At 49.6% G+C, this 20,080-nt stretch overlaps 1 protein-coding gene across 6 annotated transcripts in view; it reads left to right on the forward strand.

Annotated features, from left to right (window-relative positions):
• Positions 1-20,080, forward strand: part of FAM53B (family with sequence similarity 53 member B) — a 130,716-nt gene that overhangs the window by 57,299 nt on the left and 53,337 nt on the right. For all 6 annotated transcript variants that reach the window (XM_070631555.1, XM_070631561.1, XM_070631547.1 and 3 more), the window contains 2 exons: positions 646-700; positions 14,294-15,072. In XM_070631555.1, the coding sequence (XP_070487656.1) occupies positions 646-700; positions 14,294-15,072 (834 nt within the window). The remainder of the gene's footprint in view (positions 1-645; positions 701-14,293; positions 15,073-20,080) is intronic.

The following is a 20,080-nucleotide window of genomic DNA, read 5'->3' on the forward strand; positions in this document are numbered from 1 at the left end:
AGGAGTTCAAACGCCATAGCTGTATGTTGAGACCAAATATAACGTCTGAGTTTCTGTTTCAGTTCAGAGAGGATGCCTCAGGGGGCCGCATAGCCACAAAGCAGCTTGTAGAGCAAAGGGCCACCCTCTTGGGCTTTACTTGATGCTTCTATGTGGAGAAGGAAGAGCCGTTCTCATTGTATCTTGAAGTGAGGGATTCGGGGGTGGCAGACGGGCCTCTGCTCTTCACTCAGGGTCCTTCCTGTCACCGCGAGGTCCCCTCCTCTCCCAGCCTGGGCTGTTGGAGGCCTGTTTACAGCCCAACTCAGTGAGCTGTTTACATCACACCTCCTCCTGTGCTCTCTTCGACATCACTCACATGGAAAAATCCCCCGATGTCAGAAGTCATGGGGCTTTCTGGTGTGTTTTTAAAGCCCATTAACTTGATGGACTCCATAACTCACTGGAGACTTCGGACGAAGAGTCCAGGCCTAATTATGGGCAGATGTTGTCTCTTTTAATACTTTTTTCTCCTTTCCCTAGTCTGACGTCGGCAAAAGGCAGTCACCCTTTTAATTGTGACTTTAGCAAGGGATCAGTACAGGGTCATGTGCAGACGTGCTTCTTATGATTTGAAGAGTGAATAGCTTTTCTGGTTGTTTTCAGCACACGCCAAAGAAGATGAGTCAAGGACCGACACTTTTCTCTTGTGGAATTATGGGTGAGTAACCAAGGCGGCCCTGAACGGTCCTCCTCTAGTCCTTTCTCCAGGGCCTGAGTCCTCCAGGTGAGATGCTGGAAGCACTTTCTGGACACAGGTTCAAAAAGAGCAGCCATGGGGACTCTTTTCTGTGTGTTTTAACTGTTTCAGTCCCAGCAGTGCTGGAGTGGTGCAGGGGGCTGCTGGGGCTGCTGAATGGATGGGCACTGGTGTGTGGTTTACAAATGTCATTTCCAACGATAACATTGAGAGCTTCTTTCTGATTATTAAAGTAATCATGTTCATCATTTTAATTCAGAAAACACACCATAGTGTAAAGTATAAAACAAAGTCTCTCATATCCCTAGTAGTCAATGATAACTACTGATAATATTTTGGTATATTTTTATGTTCTCTGCGTTGTTTTTTTTTTTTTTTTTTTTGGTGAGAAAGATTGGCCCTGGGCTAACAGCTGTGGCCAATCTTCCTCTTTTGTGTATGTGGGGTGCCACCACAGCGTGGCTTAATGAGCAGTGTGTAGGTCTGTGCCCGGGATCCAAACCCATGAACCCCGAGTCTGTTGAAGCGGAGCAGGCAAACTTACCCACTGTGCCACCAGGCCGGCCCCTGTTCTCTGCATTTTTACACAGCCAAGTCCGTGATGAACGTGTGATTATATATAAAAAATATTTGTTTTGCTTTTTTCACTTAGTGGTAGTAACCATCATTTTGCCACAGCAGTAAGACAGCCCATTCCATGCCGTTTAATGAGTCTATAGTACTGCATTGTGGGATGTATCAAAGTGTATTTAACAGCTTAACTGTTTCTTGGTTGTTGGGTAAAAGGGCTGTTTTGTTTGCTGTTGTGATTAACAGTGACTAAGTGTCTAAGTCTTTGTCTGCCTTTTGGATTATTCCTTAGGATAGTTCCCGGGAGTGGGATAGAAAGGCCAGAGGGCAGGAACATTTTTAAGGCTCTTGCTTCATATTGCTGACATCTTTGCAGAAAGGTTGCGTCCGTCCCCTGCTGCCATGCAAGTATGGATTACTGTTTTTTATAAGAGGGCCGAAAAGATGACTGTATTGATTATATTGATTTCTCTATGCTTCAGATGATCGGGCACAGTTTCTCCTTTCGCCCTCTCTCCATGACTTCTGCCCACTTTGGGGACACCTTGCCAGATGAGTTTCTGTAATGTCTGTGTTGAGGCGGAAACCAGGCTTCCATGATGGGTAACCACTGCGGGCTTTCAGATCTCCACTTGATCTTCGCAGGACTGTCTGAAGTCTTCCTTGCCTTTTTTCTCAGCTCTTCCTCTCTGTGCACACTGTTTTCTTTTTCTTCTTCAGACTTAGTTCCCGTAGATGGGATGATGAGGAAAGAGGGGATGCTGGGTATGTCACAGTGAGAATGTGCTGGGCCACGCTTCTTACATGCACAGTCTGCTTGACTCTGCAGCCCACAGGGGGCAGGCGGGGGCGCTCCATTCATACATGGGGAAACTAAGGCCTAATGAGGTGACCCCCTCCCCCAAAGTCCCTGGGTAGGCAGAGTTGGACCCAGGTCAGGGGAGAAGGAAGATTGTTTTCTTCTCAATCACAAACCACAGCTCTATGGGAGAGCCCCAGGCGGTCGTCTTGATGCTGCCACCCAGAGGAAATGGAAACAGGGAGATCACCTGGCCTTGGTTTACCCGTGTGACACACTTCTGAGGCCTGTCCCCACATGGGGCTTGATTGAACCCCTCGCTGGTGGTTAACGGCTCTCAACAAACCCTTAGCAAGCCAGCCACGTGGTTCAGAAGGCTGCCTCATTGCCTGCTCCCTAGGCCAGACTCAAGCCTAGCTATGGTTGAGCTGCCTTCCTTTGTTGTGCCCAGGAAGGGGAGAGGCTCCCAGGCATGCCCAGTCCCTCTACCCAGCCTGGACTTGAGCTTCAGGCCAGACTAGCGCCCTGGCCTCTGGAGATGTTAGTCTTTATTTCACAGCCATCCACATGTTAGGCTTCCTTGCCCTTTACACTGAGTACATCATAATAAGGTGGAACTCTTGTGGGTTAGCAATGGGCGCTGTGGGACTCTGAACTACTTAACTTTTCTAAGCCTCAGTTTCCTCATCTGTAAAATGGCTATTTTGATAGCGCTTGCCTTGTAGGTTTGCTGTGGGGACTGTGTGAGATGATGTTTGTGAGAAGACTGGCACAGAGTGAGCTCTCCATAAGTAGTAGGTGAAAAAGAGGTCTGAGACCTAAATTGAGAATCCTGCTCCCTGCAGAAGGCCTCTGCGCCCAAGCAAAGGGACCACCATGGTTTCCTTGGAGAGGAGTATAAGTAGGGGGAAGATCCTCAGGCCCAGGGACCAGGGCAGAGGCCCAGGGACAGAGGCACGGGGGGGAGGGTCTCCTTTTAGCTTGTCCAACAGAATTCGTCTGAGCCTGGGGAGCCCAGCTTTCTGCCCTGCTTTCTGCCAAGGAGGCCTGCTTTCCATGGGGGAGGCCTCTCCCCGGCCCAGTGTTTCCAGGAGGGTCTGTGCTGATGCTTCTCCAGGCTCTTGTTTGCATAGTGGCTCTCGGGAAGTGCTCCGTCACTCAGGGGCCCTATCTCGCTCCTGCTCTGCAGGCCAGTGCCAGGGCGCTGCCAGGAAATAGAGGAGCAGCCAGCGCAGCGGTGCTCGTGGTGGTCTGTGGATCCCCTCATCCTTCCCCTTGGCTTCTCTCTCCCCGACGTGCCCATCTTTCTGTTCTTAGCCTCTCCTTGATTCAGAAAGACCCTGGTCCATCTGACAGTGTGCAGTACCAAGGCTTTTGTTCACCACAGTTCAGTTCAGTAGCTTGTTCTAGTAGGTATTTATTGAGTACCTACTGTGAGTCAGGCACTTGGCTCAGGGATGGAGTGAATCAGGCCCTGCCCACAAGGGGGTTTCTGTCTAGTGGAGGAGAAAAATCGAGGAGAAGTGAATTCCCCATGGGCTAGGCCAACTTCCACGATACTTACCTACAGCAGGCCCTTAGAACTATGGGCAGATCAGCCCATCTTCCTGAGTCTCGATTTCTTCATCTTGGAAAATTGTTTGTGGGACTTAAAGAGACAGCTGCACGCAGGAGGTGCTGGCTCAGTCCCTCCCACCTCCGTCCCTTTCCTGCACTTGCGGAGGCCTTCCCAAGCCTGTGTGCTGGTGGAAGCTCAAATGGCTGCTCCTACCTATTTAATCCGTGAACGGGCGTGAGGTGGGGGGGTGGGAGGGGGCATCCCAAGCAGCAAGATTTCATCTTAGCTGTGCCTACTTTTCAGTAGCAGGGAAGAGAACACCCCGTGGGTCCAACTGGACTTTCAAGAGGGTTTTGGGCCCTTCCAGGGGTGGACAATGATGCGCAGCAAAGCTAAAATGTCATATTATAATCACCAAACCCCCTTGCCTGTCTGCTGGAGGTAAAGGACTCCTGTCTGGCTGAGGTCAGTGGAATTCTCCTGTGAGAGCTGGGGACAGCTTGGCCCTGTGACTCTGGGCATTTCCCTCCTAAGTGCCCATGCAAGGGTCCTAGCTGGAAGCCAGTACAAGTTGGAGTTTCCTAAGTGTTCCTAAGAAAATCCAGGCAAACGCATCAGGGTGGGGAGTGGGTACCTGTTTGCCTCCTCTTAAAAAGCTACTCTTTCAAGTAGCTTAGCCTCCTCTGCACCCACTTAGATAAAATGCCTTACTAATATCATCAAGTGCTCACAACAGTGTTTTTTAAAGTAATTCACTCTCCATTATTGTGAGCTGGATTACAGGGACCTCCCCAACTTTGTCACCCCTCCCCATCCAAGTTTGAGAACTTGATACAAAGAAGTGGTTTTCTGCTTTTCCAGATTGGGGGAGAGAACAAAGCTGGCATGATGTGTGGATGGGAGAAGCAGGGCAGGGTGGAGCCACACTGCTGCCCGGCCTGCTCTGTGCCCCTTAGTAGGGTGCCAGCCCAGCCCTGTCGCTGCAGGGCTACTTCTAGCAGAGACGATGTTTTGCCTCTTGGTTTCCTTTCTCACCTCCCAGACCATCCCCAGCACACCTTCTGTGCTGAACTGGAATTTCCTCTGCAAACAGCTTCTCTGGGGAAGAGCCATGTGCGTGACCAGTTATTGTGTTCTTGACACAGGAAACCTTGGTCAGGTGGCTGCTTCATTTGTGTGGCCCGCCCACTGCTCAGCAGGCCCAGCAGGCCTGCTGTTCCTGGCCATGATTTCTAGTGGATGCAGAAAGGGGCTTGGCTGTGCTTAGGGGAATCATTCTGTGCTGGGAGAGGCAGGGCTGCATGTGAATCCTTAGCACATGGCTACTTCGAGTGCTCTGTCATTTGCCATGGGAGATGCTTCTTCATGCTGACCCAAGGTCACAAGTGTGCTAGTTTAATCTTTTTTGGTGAAATAGGGCAAGTGGGATGAGAGCAAGCTCCATTCACCACCACCCGTGGCTAATTGCACCCATTAAATGAGTTCTGTATTGCAGGGACAATGCACTCTACACATTTCATTTTCCTCACCACTCAGGCGAGGAGAAGACCTGGAAATCAAATAATATGTGAGAAAGCACATGCAATATCAATTATTTCAAAAAGGCCACGAGGAAAGGTCTTGTAAATACCAGTCAATGGACAGAGAATAAAACAATTCATATGCTAAAAAAAACCTAGATGGAAACCCATAATTACTTTAGGAGTTATGGTAATAAATTATTTATTAATGTAAATTATTTCACAGGCAAAGAACATAGAAGAAACTTGAGCAGAAGGATCATACATTATGTATAAAAAGGAATTGTAAAAATATTATAGCAGCCCTGCTTGTGCCCCTCTGGTTCAGGTTTGTCAGCATTTTAATTATAAGCCCTTCCTTTCTATGTTTAATTACTTGGCTGTTAAAGTCTGCTCGGTACATAAAAGGGTTGTTCCCGGTGGCGCTGTGTTCATTTCTACAGGATAAACCAGTTGGCTGTGTTGAACCGTGCAGGACAAAAAGATTCCACTTGGAGATTTGGTAGTTTTTGGTCTTTTCCACTACTGTTTGTCGCTGAAAGTGGGATGTGATTGCCCCACGAATGAAGAAGCTGGCATTTGGAGGTGAAGCATGTTAGGTTTCTTACAACAAACAAACACATGACTGAAACAAAATGAACAAGAGCAATACCAAAACCAGAGCCTTTCAGGTCTGATTCTGGCCTCTGCCGTGTTGTCCCTCTCTCAGAGAGCGCCATTTTGAATATGATCATCAGACCAGGGCCTTCTGTGAGAAACTGCTTATTAACCAAAATAGGCTAAAGTGAGACTCGTTTTCATTTTAAAAAGTACATCTATATGCAAGTGTACATATGTATGATTTTAAAAAATTTACTTTTAATTTTTAATTTTTATTTATTGTGGTTATATGTGTGATTTTTCAATCTCTAAAACACTTTAAGGTTTGTTCATACAGAGTGCTTTAAATTTTTCCTTGCGCCATGTATTGGTTTCAGACAGTGTTTCTGGAATAAAGTACAGAATGGAGGTAGGTGCAAAGTGTAGTTGGCACATGAAAGCTGTTTACGGTGACAAGTGAAAAGGGAGCCTCTGGGCTGTCTTCTCACCCAGGCTGGCCTGACCTGGGGTGGGGAGGGGGCCACGTGGTGCCAGGGGACAGGGAATGGCAACTGCCAGACTGACTTTGGGTGCCACTTGCCATGGTGCATTGCCAGGTTGCCTTCCACGTGGAAAGATGGTCAAGATGGTGAAGTTAGGAGGCAGCCTGGCCCAACTGCAAGAGCATGGCCTTGGGATTGCAGACTCTATCCTTTGCTAGCTGTCTGTTCACAGGTGAGATGTAACGCTGTTCTGAAGCTCAGTTTCCCCACCCGTGAGACGGGCAGTGCTGTGACCCCGTGAGATGAGTAATGTGCTTGGGATATACACTCATGCTCTTTCCCAGCTTCAGCAAGGATCCCGATGGGGTGTTAGTTAATTAATAGTTAATATGCATTTATTGACAGTTTCCTGACTAGCTCTCCCAGCTGCCAGTTTTCTCGTCTGTATAATGGTGCCAGTTTTACTCTGAGCATCAGTTTAGAGCTGAATCACAAGCAGCTGTCCATTTCCCATGCTCTGTGTATACCCACAACCAGGATAGGAATCCAAAGGAGATGGATAAAACTAACCTTTCTGTCCCTTCAGAGTTTTTGTTGCCACTGCAGCTACTATCTTTCCCCTGCACATTTCTAAATGCCCCTGGAGGTCGGGGAGTGGAGCAGGAGGTCTGGGTCAGAGCTGAAAGGGCTGTCACAGGGCCCCAGTTCACCTTGTCTCCTACAGATGGGGAGACTGAAGCCCACACTCCCAATGCTCAGTCTGGGATGTTTCTTATGCCTCTTCGCTGTTTGGGTCCTGCTGGGCCTCTTTTTTTTTTTTCCTGCTGGGCCTCTTTTTGTAAGAGCAAAGACTTCCCAGAAGCAGTGACAGCTGCCATGGGCCAACCCCACCCAGCTGGTGAGGGTAGGGCCCTGGTAACCACTCGGAGCCAATGATCCTCTCGGGCTTCTTCCAGGGCCCCTTGGGCCAGCCTTCCTGCTTCCCTCGATGGGGTTGGTGGAGTGTTATCTCCAGCCATCCCAATCCCTTGTCCTTGTGCCTTGGCCGAGGAGCTTGGCATCCTGTGTCACTGTCCCTGAACCCAAGACGCAGCTGACATTTTATAATTCATGACAGGTGAGAGGGCACAACCAGAGGCTGAGGCCTAGGCAGGCAAAGCCCGAGAAACTTTTCTTCCTGACATGGCTCTGAATTGAGTCTCCATTCTTGTGACACAGTGAAAGGGGTGCTCCAGTGGGCCAGGGGCTCTAGAGGACATTTAAAAATAAAATAGCCCATGGTGCTCATTGCTCCATGTGTTGTTCCCTCTGTGCTCTTCTCGTAAGATTGGTGTAGTAAAACTGCCTTCAGAAAGACTCCTCGAGTTTCTCATGGAAGGGTTGGTGAGCTTCGACCCCCAAATCAAGCACAAAGTCCTTGCAGCCCTGAGGCCAAGTTAGCACAACCCAACCCACGGGGCGGGGGAGAGACTCATCGTCAGCACAAGTAGACAGGTGTGAAATCCAGGAATGAGTCAGCCGGTCTCCATCTGGCTGGAGGCCTGCTACCCGGGCCTGGGAGGCTGCAAGAATCTTGTAGCTTGGGTCTGTGCTTCAGGTGCTTAACCTTTTCTAGAAACCACATTCTGCTGTGGTTATGTCACCATAAGGCAACCTCTAAAACATAGCCTAGAGCTATCCAGGGCTAACTCTCGTCTATCTTTTGAACATAAGAAGGCTCATAGTCCCCTAAGAATCTGGGCTCCTGGGAATTTCCCTTCAAGTTTAAGGGCAGAAATGGAGACAAGAACATTTGAGGTCAAGTGCTATTTGTGTTCCTCTGAGTGTTTTCTTTCTTTGAGCCTTAGATCTGTACACCTAGCAGCCTTCTGGCCTCCCTCGTCAAGGGATTGCAAGACGGAAGCCTTGTGAGTGCGGCTGGGGGCTCTGGGTTCTTGTCCCCATGTGTGTGAGGATTGGCTCTCCTGTGCTTCCCAGGGTTGTGTAGTCTTCCCAGAAGCCAAGCTCAGTCATCGAGCCTCAGCTTTGGAAGACACTTGGAGGTCACCGAGTCAGTCTTTCTGTGAGAGAACTGGATGGATTGTGTGATTTGTGTGTTTGTGTGGTTTGCCCTCCCATCTGCAGGCAGAGCCGTGTGTGTGTTTACAGTACACACACACATCACACACAATCCCATGTATAATCTCAAACTTGTGAAGATAGGCTCAGCAGGGAAATGGGGAGACTTCAGATGCTCCTGAAGGGTAAAGTAATGGGGCGGCATAGAACTTAAATGGCCAGTGCCAGTGCTCTCAGGCTGTGCACCATTGTGCTGGGCCCATGTCTGCCAGAGGCTTGGTGTCGGAGACTTCCCTGAGAAGGTTTAGGCCACAGCATGTCTCAGGGAGAAGGTGGGAGGCCTCACCTCTTCCCCTTCACATGAGTTGTTGGCTTCTCAGGCCTCTTGCAGTGGCTCTCCATCCAGAACATGCTGTGCAACTCGGGGGCCCCACCCCCTCCTGTGGAAAAGGGACCTCTAGATACTTGAAGGGTAAAGTTATCCTCCATAGTTCTTCTTTGTGTTATTGGCCCAAAACAAACATCAAAACACCAACTTTCAATTATGTTCTGAACCTAAATTTGTAGAGACCAGAATCGTCAAACCTCCACAACGTTTCCTGGGTGTAGCTGGATTGTCTTGACTGGTCTACCGCTCTGACAGAGGTGTTGGAGAAGCCAGGCCCCTTTGTAGCCTGTAGTCTAGAGCAGTGATTCTCAACAACTTTGCATTAAAATAACCTGAGGAGCTTATTAAAATGCAGATTCCTAGCCCTAGAGATTCCATTTATCAAGTCAGGGACTGGGCCTAGGAATCTGCATTTTAGCACCCAAAAGGATGCTCTGAAACCACACTTTGAGAAACCTGGCATAGAGCACACAGGTTCCCATTCCAGCCAGGTCCCACAGAGATAGATACCCAGTTGTAGAAGCACCGAGCCTCAACTATACAAGCATTCTCCAGTGTTCTCATCATAGTCATGACGGCTGCCGTCATTGAGAGCCTGCTTTGTGTCCTCGCAGGCCCTATCCCAAGCAACTATTTAGTTCTCATAAGAGCTCTGTGAGGTAGTTACTGTTTCCTCATCTATCATTTATAGATGAGGAGACTGAGGCTCTGAGAGATTAGCTTGCAGAGCTGAAGTTCGAACCCAGGTCCACATGCTTCCCACCACACCAAGTGACCCCTGCTCAGTGCACTCCCCACGTCCATGGCCATTGTCACTTCTGAAAGAGTTATAGTTGTTTGTGCAGAAGTGATATTGAATGGAGGGGCGGGGGCGTCCGGTATCCTCTCCTCGGAGCCCTACCGAGGCCCTTTGTGCAACGTGACGTCGGGGCTGAAAGCTCAGGGCGGTTTGCCATTAAAAATTAGCTTCTATTCCTGTTTCTTTTGTCTGGTGACCTGACCCAATAAATCGCTTTCTGTTCTCTGAGCAAAGGGGGAAAATACAAGGGCTAAACATAGCCTCGATTGTTTTTACTTTTCTTATATTGTACTTCTTGAAGCGATAAAGATAGAAACAATTAAAATATTATCTGCCCCACAGACAGAACAAGTGGCCACCTGGCTGGTGTTGACACACAACGGCAGCACTCAACATTGGGCAGTGCTTTGCGTTTTTGAATTATCTTCGACATTATTCCATCGGCCAGTCTCCCTGCTGCTTCACACACAACCATCCATGGCCCCAGTGGCGTGGGGAGATCAAGGCAGAGCCCAGGTTGGATCTGCCTGCCCAAGAAAGAGTCAGCTATGCCCGGGACGAAGACAAGCAAGACCAAGGGAACACCTGTGACCTACTCTGCAGCTTTTATCTGCACATTATCCACTCCTTCCTCCACCCACCAGCAGCTGCTGAGGTCTGCTGTGTGCCAGGCTCCGTGGTCAGCATTGGGGAGCCATGCTGGGACTGTGCTTGAGAGCTTGTGTTCAGCAGAAGTAGCAGACATGTGAACAGATGATTGAGGTTCAGTTAACATGTGAGCCGTATGAGTGAAGCTCTAGGCAAGGAGTGGTGGTACCCAGGGCCGAGACAGGGAAGGCGTATCTACAGGGGAGTGATGTGTGAGTTGGCTTTGAAATGATGAGTAAGAGACTCTTGGTGGAAGGATAAAGGCAGGAGAAGAAGATTCCAGGCCTTTGCGAAGCTGTGAAGGCTGATGTTTGGGGGAAGCTGCAAATCCACAGCAGTCCTCAAATTTAACCAGTGAACTGACCTGAGAACTCTCTTTTAATCCTCCCTACAACAAAGACATCTTATATGTTAAGGTCATAGAGGCTCTTTAAAACAGAGTGGAGTAGTTCCCGCGGGTAAGCAGGAACACGTTAGAAGTAGCCATCCAACCCCAGTCCTCACTGGGGATTTGATAGTTAACTTAAAAATAAATTGAATGCCCACCCCTCTGTATATAGATGTTACCTGTGCTCATTCCGCAGTCCATTTGTTAAACTTTGGTTTTATAAAGAATTGCTGGTATGAAAGAGTTACTCTTCAGGGCTGGGTCCACAGAACCAAGAGGAGTGTGCTCTATGCGCTGTTTCAGAGATTTTCAAGGGTGATCTTGATTCCTCCTGATTCTTGTCTGACTTCCGATGTCGCAGGAAGTTTGGTGTGCCTGGTGTGTAGAGTCTCCTGGGGAGGCAATAAGTAGACAGGGCCCTGGATGCAGGCTCAGATGTTTGCGTTCTTTCTGTAAGGCAATGGGCAGCTGCTGAAGGGGATGGACTACGACAGGTGTGTTGGCCTCAGGAAGTTCTCTGGAGGCAGTGAGGAAGTGGGACTGGGTAGGGAGGCCTGAGGAGTCCAGTCAAGAAGCACCAAGATCACGAGATGGCCGCAGGAGAGGAACAGCACTGCCAGATGAGAGAGACCACGTTCATGCTTAACTGGCTCCCAATTCCTCTTTCTTCTCATGATTTCCCTAGAGATGGGGAAAATTCCAGGCCAGTGAAATAAAAATGGAACAGAAAGTGGTGTCCTCCGAAGATGGGATCAATCTCTCTTAATTTCACGGGTTTCCCAGGGCCTGAATGAGACACATTCTGTAGTGTACTTCAGGCTCCTTACGGGGCTACTGTAGTGCCATCTTAGGGCCCTCACTGCTCTGTGGCTGGGCCCACTGGTTCCTTTCTCAGTCTGCCACATTCATGGCCCATCTGGCGCCTCAGTGCCTTGTCCCAAAAGAGAAGTTGGTGGCTAGCGTTATTCTACGGGAACTTCCCGAAAAACCAAAGGAGTAAACGGAGAGGAGGGTGGGGTTGTCGGCGTAGGCGTGACCCTGGCACGGTACAAGCAAGCTTGGTGGTCACGTCCCCCACATATCTGGAAATACATTTGTCCTTATGTGAAATGTCGAAGAAACTATAGGACAACAAAAAGGAGAAAATATAAATCAGCCAGCCATCTGCCAATCGTCTCTATCTTGGTTTATTTCCTTTTTATCATCACGTATAACATACAGATTTTACTAAGGAGGAATCATGCTGTCTATACAGTTTTACATCCTGTTTCTTTAAGCTCAGCTTTATATCGTTAACATTTCCCACATCATTCATATTCCCCTTTTTTTTTTTTTTGAGGAAGATTAGCCCTGAGCTAACATCTGCTGCCACTCCTCCTCCTTTTGCTGAGGAAGGCTGGCCCTGAGCTCACATCCATGCTCATCTTCCTCTGCTTTATCTGTGGGATGCCTACCACAGCATGGCTTGCCAAGTGGTGCCATGTCCACACCCGGGATCTGAACTGGCGAACCCCCAGCCACCGAAGCAGAATGTGCACACTTAACCGCTGTGCCACTGGGCCAGCCTCATTGATATTCTTTTTAAAACTCTGCTTTTTTCGTGCTCCGTGCTTTTCTTTGATACTTTAGTTAACAAGTAGGATATTTTCGTTCTGTTTACCATTTTGCTATCACTCATATCATTTTGAGGAACATCATCGTACATAAATCTCTACTTTTTCCTGAGGATAACTTTTTTCTTCCAAATCAGATAACATGCCTCAGTCAGTGCTGGTTTGCCTTTCTTTTCATTTTACTTTAGCGTTAGTTTACTGCACTTTTACTGCTGACCGATGTCAAATTGAAACTTTTAACAGAATGGTGAATACTTAAGGGATGGTGGGTAGTGAAGACATATTTTGAACAACATATATGTTACTTGCAAAAAGTTAATTTTGGGTAATAATTTATCAAATTCAGTTAAAGGAACATGTATTGAGGTTTGCTGTGCACCAGAGCCAGGGAAGATTCAGGAATGAGGTGAACTGGATGTTTAGTGACAGTCCTGCTTTGTTCCCAGCTGGCCTAACTGGGCTTGAGGACAACCTCTCTCCCACACCTCCAGCTTCTGAGGCCCTCACGTGGGAGCAGCCTCTGGACAGTTCCTCCCGCATCCGCTGCCCAGGGTCCCAGGCTCTCAGGCTCTGCGTCTCGTGACTGCAGCAGGGTGCCCTAGAGGAAGGAGTGTCACATGTAGCCCTGATGTGGCTTTTCCTTTGGATCGTGAAGCTCCTTTTGGGCCTCACTGGTCATTCCCTTTGAACCTGTCAAGAAGCTGCCGCTTGTGACACTCAGCATGGGATCAGTCCCTCAGATGTGTCTCTCAGTGCCCTTTGAGAAGTGGCCACTGAGAGGAGAAAGATGTGTAGTCCTTGCTGCCTGGAAGTTACATCACAATTTTCTGAGCAAACAGCCCATCTTGCATGACTAGAAAGGTCCTTGAGAGCAGAGCCACCGTCAGGTTTCCCTGTGTTTCCCCTCAGTGCTGTAGTGTAGTGAAAAGAGCATGGGCTTTGGGTTGGACCAGCCCAGGTTTGCATCCTGTCATTTATTAGCTGTGTGGCCCTGGGCCACTTACTCAACCTCCCCAAGCCTCAGTCCCCCATCTGGGCAGTGGCAGTGTGGTGGATGGGATTACCCCGCCCATGGTGGGTGCTCAGGAACTGATTGCAGTGCTGTGAGGCTCCGTGTGCATTAAGTACCTGCTGAATATCGTTTCAGGTTTCACTTCTGTCCTTCTACTGACTGAGTCAAGCTGTGGCTTTCTCTGTATTCACATTTGCACAGTTTATAAATATATATAGATTAGAAAAAATAGAACATGTTAACATGTTGATCCTGGGGAGCACAACATATTTCTTAACTTTGCTTTTGTATTATAAACTTGAGTATGAGAACTATGTCAAATTTATCTTCATTCTTCTAAAATTCTCAGCACTTTTAATGATTCCATAGTAGAAAAACAGCAAATGGCTCTTGAATATTTCACTAAAATGAAGGTTCAAATACAAAGCCAGCATCTCATAGCTGGGTCAGCTTATTTATTCATGCATTCAAGTGGAGACTTGAATATGGAAGTTTCAATTGTGCCCTTAAGTCTCTGCTGCCCAAGGCTTGCTCCTCTACATTTTCACCACTTGACACATCCTTCGGTTCAGGGAGAAATCAAGTGCACCTGAGGAGAGTGCTCAGTGAATGGCCGCTACCTGGGTTGTTGATGTTGTGGAGGGGACATAAACCAGTAAAAGATCCAGTTTCTATTATCAGCAAGTATTTTAAAGATGGAATTCAGATGAACTAACCTGGCAGCACCCTCAGCCCCTTTTGACCTTGACCCTCTAAAATACCGAGGACTCATCTTTGGTCGTGGTCTTCTGCCCAGGCGTCGAGTCCCAGCTCAAGAGCAGCAGAGCGTTGAGATGGAGTGTAGCAGCCATGTTGCCCCAGCTTTGCTGCCGGCAGAGTATCAGGTGTCCCGGAGGATACCGGGATCCAGGTCTCACTCTACTTCTAACTCAACACCTTGGGACTTATGTCCCCTCTCTAAGCCTCAGTTTCTCATCTGTGAAGTGAAGTTGGACTGGATGGTTTTTAAAACCATCTGGCTCTAAAATCCTCTTTAAAATGGGCTCTTGGTGAGGAGATAAGAGGGCTGGCACGAAGGCTTTCTCAAATCCTGTTTTCTCTTTGTCATTTATAAACCAGAAAATGACAGATGGCGAGACCTGGACAGGAAATGCCCTCTTCAGATTGACCAGCCAAGCGCCAGCATCTGGGAGTGCCTCCCTGAGAAGTGTCAGGACAGCACTCTGTGGCACCGGGAGGCAGCAACCACCTGTGCAGTGACCAACCTGATCAAAGACCTCAGCCTCAATGACCACAACGGGAACCCCTCAGCACCCCCCAGCAAGCGCCAGTGCCGGTCACTGTCCTTCTCTGATGAAATGTCCAGCTGCCGGACATCATGGAGGCCCTTGGGGTCCAAAGTCTGGACTCCTGTAGAAAAGAGACGATGTTACAGTGGGGGTAGTGTCCAGCGCTATTCCAATGGCTTCAGCACCATGCAGAGGAGCTCCAGCTTCAGCCTCCCTTCCCGGGCCAACGTGCTCTCCTCGCCCTATGACCAGGCGGGATTTCACCACCGATTTGGAGGCCAGCCCTGCCAAGGGGTGCCAGGCTCAGCCACCTGTGGACAGGCAGGCGACATCTGGAGTTCTGACCCAAACCCTGTGGGAGGGGGCCGGCTTGACATGCAGCGGTCCCTCTCCTGCTCACATGAGCAGTTTTCCTTTGCAGAGTACTGTCCACCCTCAGCCAGCAGCACACCTGCCTCAACGCCAGAGCTGGCGAGACGCTCCAGTGGGCTCTCCCGCAGCCGCTCCCAGCCGTGTGTCCTTAATGACAAGAAGGTCGGCGTTAAGCGGCGGCGCCCCGAAGAGGTGCAGGAGCAGAGGCCTTCCCTAGACCTTGCCAAGATGGCACAGGTAAGAGCCCCAGCCGCATGAAAGGTGCTGCAGAGGCATCTAGGTGCTCAGTGGAGCCTCCGCTGGTCCTGGCCCATCCCAGGCAAGTGCAGGCTGCCAGTTTCAGAAACGCCCAGGAGTGGGCCAATTTTCTTGTTTTTAAGTCCTATTCAAAGAAAGCTAAAATCAAGTCTTTTGTGTGTGTGTCTATTTTTCTGCATTTAAAATCAGAGATACTCTTTCTCTGTGAACACAGTGCTAGTGGTACAAGAGCAGACAGATGGTGAGAGTCAGGGCGTCAGCAGGCAGACCAGTGTTACCCAACACTGGTGGTTCCCTTCTAGCACTTCGCTGGAGCCTCTCCCAGGAACCCATCCTTGCAGCCGCTGTAAGAAATGCTCACACAGACCAGGATTCAGGGTCATTTGGATTATGCTGATCCTGAGATCAGGGACATGGGTAATGGCTTTAGAGAGTGCGAGATGGGGGGAGGCACTTACTCTTTTGATTAAATTGTCAAAAATGTGAGACCATCAAGAAATTGTGATCACTGTGCCACGTCTGTAATAGTCCTTGCCGTTTCCTGTAGGCGAGGCCTCCGGCCACATGCCCCGTCACTTGCATTTTATCTCTGTATCTTGGAGCCCTGCCTTGAATTAACATGATCTTGGGTATTGATTTGAATGAGATGAACTTGGAGTTAATACACCGTTGTCAGGAGTCTCTAAGCCTGAGTGCCACCTGCGTTTGGTTCTTATGGGGGAGGCCCGAGGATGAGAGCATTCTGGTGAGACCCTGAGAGTAGGGTTGGCCCTTGTGACCCGTCCACTCAAGGGCGGGAGATGTGGTGGGTGGAATGTGGTGCTCTGGGTTCTGTGTCTGGGCGGCTCTCAGGTGCTTAATGCCACAGTTTGACTATGGTCTTTTCTGGTTTTGTTACGTAAGCATTGGTCATTGCTGGGTTTGACAGGGATGGAGACCTTGGCAGTGAGAGCGTGGCCTTGCTCTCACAGCATGTGGCCACGTCTGGTCAGGCAGCCTCATCATGTCCACTCCTTTTCGGGTGGGCATGACCACCTTCCTTCCGTGCCCAGTGCTGCTGTTTCAGCTGGGCCTCCTTTCGTTTTAGAATGGCAATGCAGTTTCTGTTTATGAAGTTTCCTTCTCCCTCCTTTAGTTCCCCCTCCCAGCCTAGATCCCCCTCCCCGAAGAAAAGAGGTGCAGCTATCTCAAGGCTGGAGCACATACCTGGCCCCAGAGTCCAGACTTTCTGGCCACCTTTGCTCAAGAGCCCGGGCCACGGCCTGGCACGGCTGGAGGACGAGCTCGTCATGTGCTCCGCCTCCTCTGTGCCCATGGGGTTCACTTGGGGAAGAGCCCAAAGGAGGACTGGGCACACGTCCATTCTCTGCCCCTCATTTTCCAGTTTCCATTTCTTCCATCGCCGCTCCAGGTGTGTCCCTCTTTTTCCTAAGTGGAGGACATTTTTTACTTTAGTAGCTAGACAGCGATCGAACACGCTCATTTACATTGGACACGTGAGTGGAATTTTCCTTCTCTAGAAAAATTTAAATAGGTAAAAAGACTGGAAAGATGACAGATTTGGGTGACTTCTGAAGGAAACTCAGGGCCCCGAGTTCTGGGTGTGATAAATTTTTCAAAAATTTAACTGGCTTCAGTTAAATTTTTAATGCTGGGCTTATTTTATTAGCTAATAAGCTAGATAGGTAATAAAAACAGCTTACATGTGTTATTATCTTTTACCAGCCACAAGTTGGAATAATACCACTGGCATCACTGGAGACGTTTCCCGTCCTCAATTGGGTAGAAATCGTTTAAAAATATATTGCTCGGTGGGCTGTGCCCAGATGTGTGGATTGCTTCATGGCTCTAGGCAGGCCTCCAAGAGGCTGAGGAGGCTGCCTGTCTTTCCCTGGCCAAGGCCTGGGTAGGGCAGAGTCTGGGGAAAGTGGAGAAGGGGCCCCTGGGAGTACGTGTGCAAAAGGGCTGTGGCCAGAGCCCTGGGGGTAGACCCTGAGTGCCCAACCTCACCCTAAGCCTCTAGACCCCTGCCAGCCCTCTCTCCATGGGGCTCTGTCTGCTTGGGCTCCTCCACTGGCTGACTTATGGCCTCAGGAGGTGGGTGTTGCTTTTCCAGGAGCCTTGAAAGCCAGGCCCAGGGCAACCCCTGTGCATTTGAAAAGAGCTCTGGACCCAGCCTGGAACCTGTGGGGCCCTGAGCCTGGTACCCTGTGAGCTGGCATGTCACTGGTGTATAGGGACGTGCTCACAGCCACATATCAGCTGACGTGGGCCTTACTGCCCACAGACCCTAGCCTCCGTAGCTGTGGCTTTACTTGGCATTTGTAACCCCCGGGCGGTGAGCAGGGTCTGCACATCTCTAGAAAGGCGGGCTTGTGCAAGGGTTGGCTGCTCCCTCTGCATTTCCTGCCATTGTTTTCCCAAGCAGGATCATGGACTCTCTTTCATGGGTTTTTTGATCTTGGTTTATACGTTCACTTTTTTGGGGGGGTTCTTTGATGTCAAAGAGCCTCTTTGTGCGTGGGTTCTGGGACCAGATGCGTGAGAACCTCAGATTGAATGTGAAAAATACCTTTTTGGTTAGACCTTTGGAATGGCTGGGGGTTCTGATAAATCCTGATTCCCTGGAGGCACTGACTGGGGCTGGGGCCTTCAGACCTCTCAGGGGATGTGTGAGCATGGGGCTTTTCTCTGGCCATTAGTTAGGGCACCCAGGGTGAGGATGGTAGCCAGAGTCCCTCCAAATTGCCTGCAGAAAATGGACCAGGGAGAGAACCCAAGAAAGTCTGACCAGCAGGGGAGGGCAGAAGCTCCGCGGTTCAAGGCCCTGCCCTTGTGCACACCCACGGTGAGTTTAGCAGGAGAACTGCCCTGGGAGCGAGACACTGCCTTGAGGTGCAGACTCCAGGGCTAGAAGCAGAGGGTGTGAGAGGTAGGTGTAATCTTGGGCCTCGTCCATTCCAGCCCCTTCTGAGGAAACTGAGGCCCTTCTGGAGCATGGTGGGTTTACCTGTAGATCTGCATTTGAGGGGGGGACATCAACAAATCAGAAGGCCGCCAGAGTAGGGGCAGGAGGCTGGCAGCCCTGGGCAAACTGCTTAACATCTCTGTTTAGCAAATACCATCACCACCAATGACAACATAGGATTGTTGGGAGGAACAAGGGAAATAACATGTGTGCGTGTGTATAATGTGTGTGCACACACATATATGTCCATGTGTATCTATATAGGGGTGTGCATGTGTATCTGTGTCTATCTATAGTACGTATGTGTGTGTATCTTTGTACACACACATACACACACCACCTCGTGCACTGGCTGGCACACGGTGAATGCTGATAAAGATTTATTATCATTGTCATAATTGCAGGACTTGGGAGGAAAGGCGTGGGTTTGTTCTGTGCAACTCTAGAGCCAGAACTGGGCCTGGAGGGTGGCGTTCCCAGAGGCATACTCAATCCATTATAAGGACTCCCTTTTTTCTTTATTTGTCCATCTTTTTCCTTCTGTTTTTACCCCCCCTTTTCTGACCTCACCCTTTATTTCTTCTTGTTTGTTCCTTTTCTTGCTTCATCCTCTTCCTTTGAAAATGGGAAGGAGGCCTGCCCTGCAGCTCAGAGCAGCCTGCAGTGAGCTCCGTGCTCAGAGCCGAGGGTTGTGACATGGTGACAGAATTGGAATAGCCACTTACCAGAGGATTGGCTGTGTGTGAGTGTTCTTGTTTTACATCCGTCGCCTGTGGAGCTAGAGTGGAAATGACCCTGGGAACCCACCAGATGCCCCTCCAGATGCCCTGTCCCTTCCCAGGCACACGTTTGAGGCACAGCTGTCCAGCCAGCTAGCAGCAGTGGCTCTCATCTCTCGTGGCAGTGAGGCTGGGATGCGGTGGATGGGGCTAGAAATTGGTTTCAGACTGTCTTTGCTCATGTCTTCTTAAAACCTCAGTGCCCAGCTCGTGGGCAGAGATGCTGAATGAGGCTGCAGGTGAACAGGCCATCTGCGTCCTGAGTGAGGGAGGGTGACTATAGTGAGGAGAGCCCCAACTGGGAGAAATGATGCAAGGATCCAGCCCAGAAAGGCCCGCCCCTCCCTGTAATTGTAATTGCAACCACTTGGTTCTCAGAGCAAGATGCTCAGAGGCAGCCCAGAAAACCAGCCTGGCCCCATCCCTGCCCAGGTTTGATTCTACTAAGCTCCCCGCATGCTTTCCTCCTCACGTGGTCTGCTGAGGCCCCTTCTGCCTGGTGTTTTATGTGAAACCGCTCCCTCCCTTTTGCAAAATGACAGTGTGTGCCATTGAGGGCAGGGCTCAGCCTGAGCAGATGAGTTGTTTATTAGCAAGACTTTTGCTGACATTTTTAGTTATTGCTTTTTTGAGACCTGGTTTGACCACCAAGCGTTGTTTGACTCCCAGAGAGACCTGAGCTATGTGTGGCCATTTAGACATGGGTCACGTGTGTGTGAACAAAGATTTCAGAGACAGCAACAATGAAACATTACCCGCTGAATGCCGTGCCCCTGGCTGTCATGGTCCTTGCTGTATTTTTGACTCCAAGCTGGTGAGTTTGAAAGAGCAACAAATTGTATATCTCAACAGTGCTTTAAACAGAAGCAAGACATTTGTGAGGAGGGTCGGGATGCTGAAACAGAGGTTTGATTGATTGCAGCTGCCCACACACTGAGTCCCCCGAACCCCCTGGAGCAGGCCTCAGAACAGGCAGCAACTGTTGTGTTAGCAGATGTTTGAGGGGCGCATGAAAGCTGGCCGGGGGCAGTTTGGGGTAGGAAAGAGGCATGAGGTAGAAACGACGCCAAGAGCTGTGGTCCTGTGGACGAGTCCAGGAGAATGGGGTTGGCCAGGGCCCAGGGACTCTGATGGGTGAGTGAGTGCTGCTACAGAAAGTCATCAGTTGGGTTATCTGAGATGCTTATCAGTAACTCGTGGTTCTTCGCTGGCAAGGGCATCCCTGGGTGAGGCTCCCTCT

This window comes from Equus przewalskii, chromosome 1 (genome assembly GCF_037783145.1).
Source record: "Equus przewalskii isolate Varuska chromosome 1, EquPr2, whole genome shotgun sequence".
NCBI lineage: Eukaryota > Metazoa > Chordata > Mammalia > Perissodactyla > Equidae > Equus > Equus przewalskii.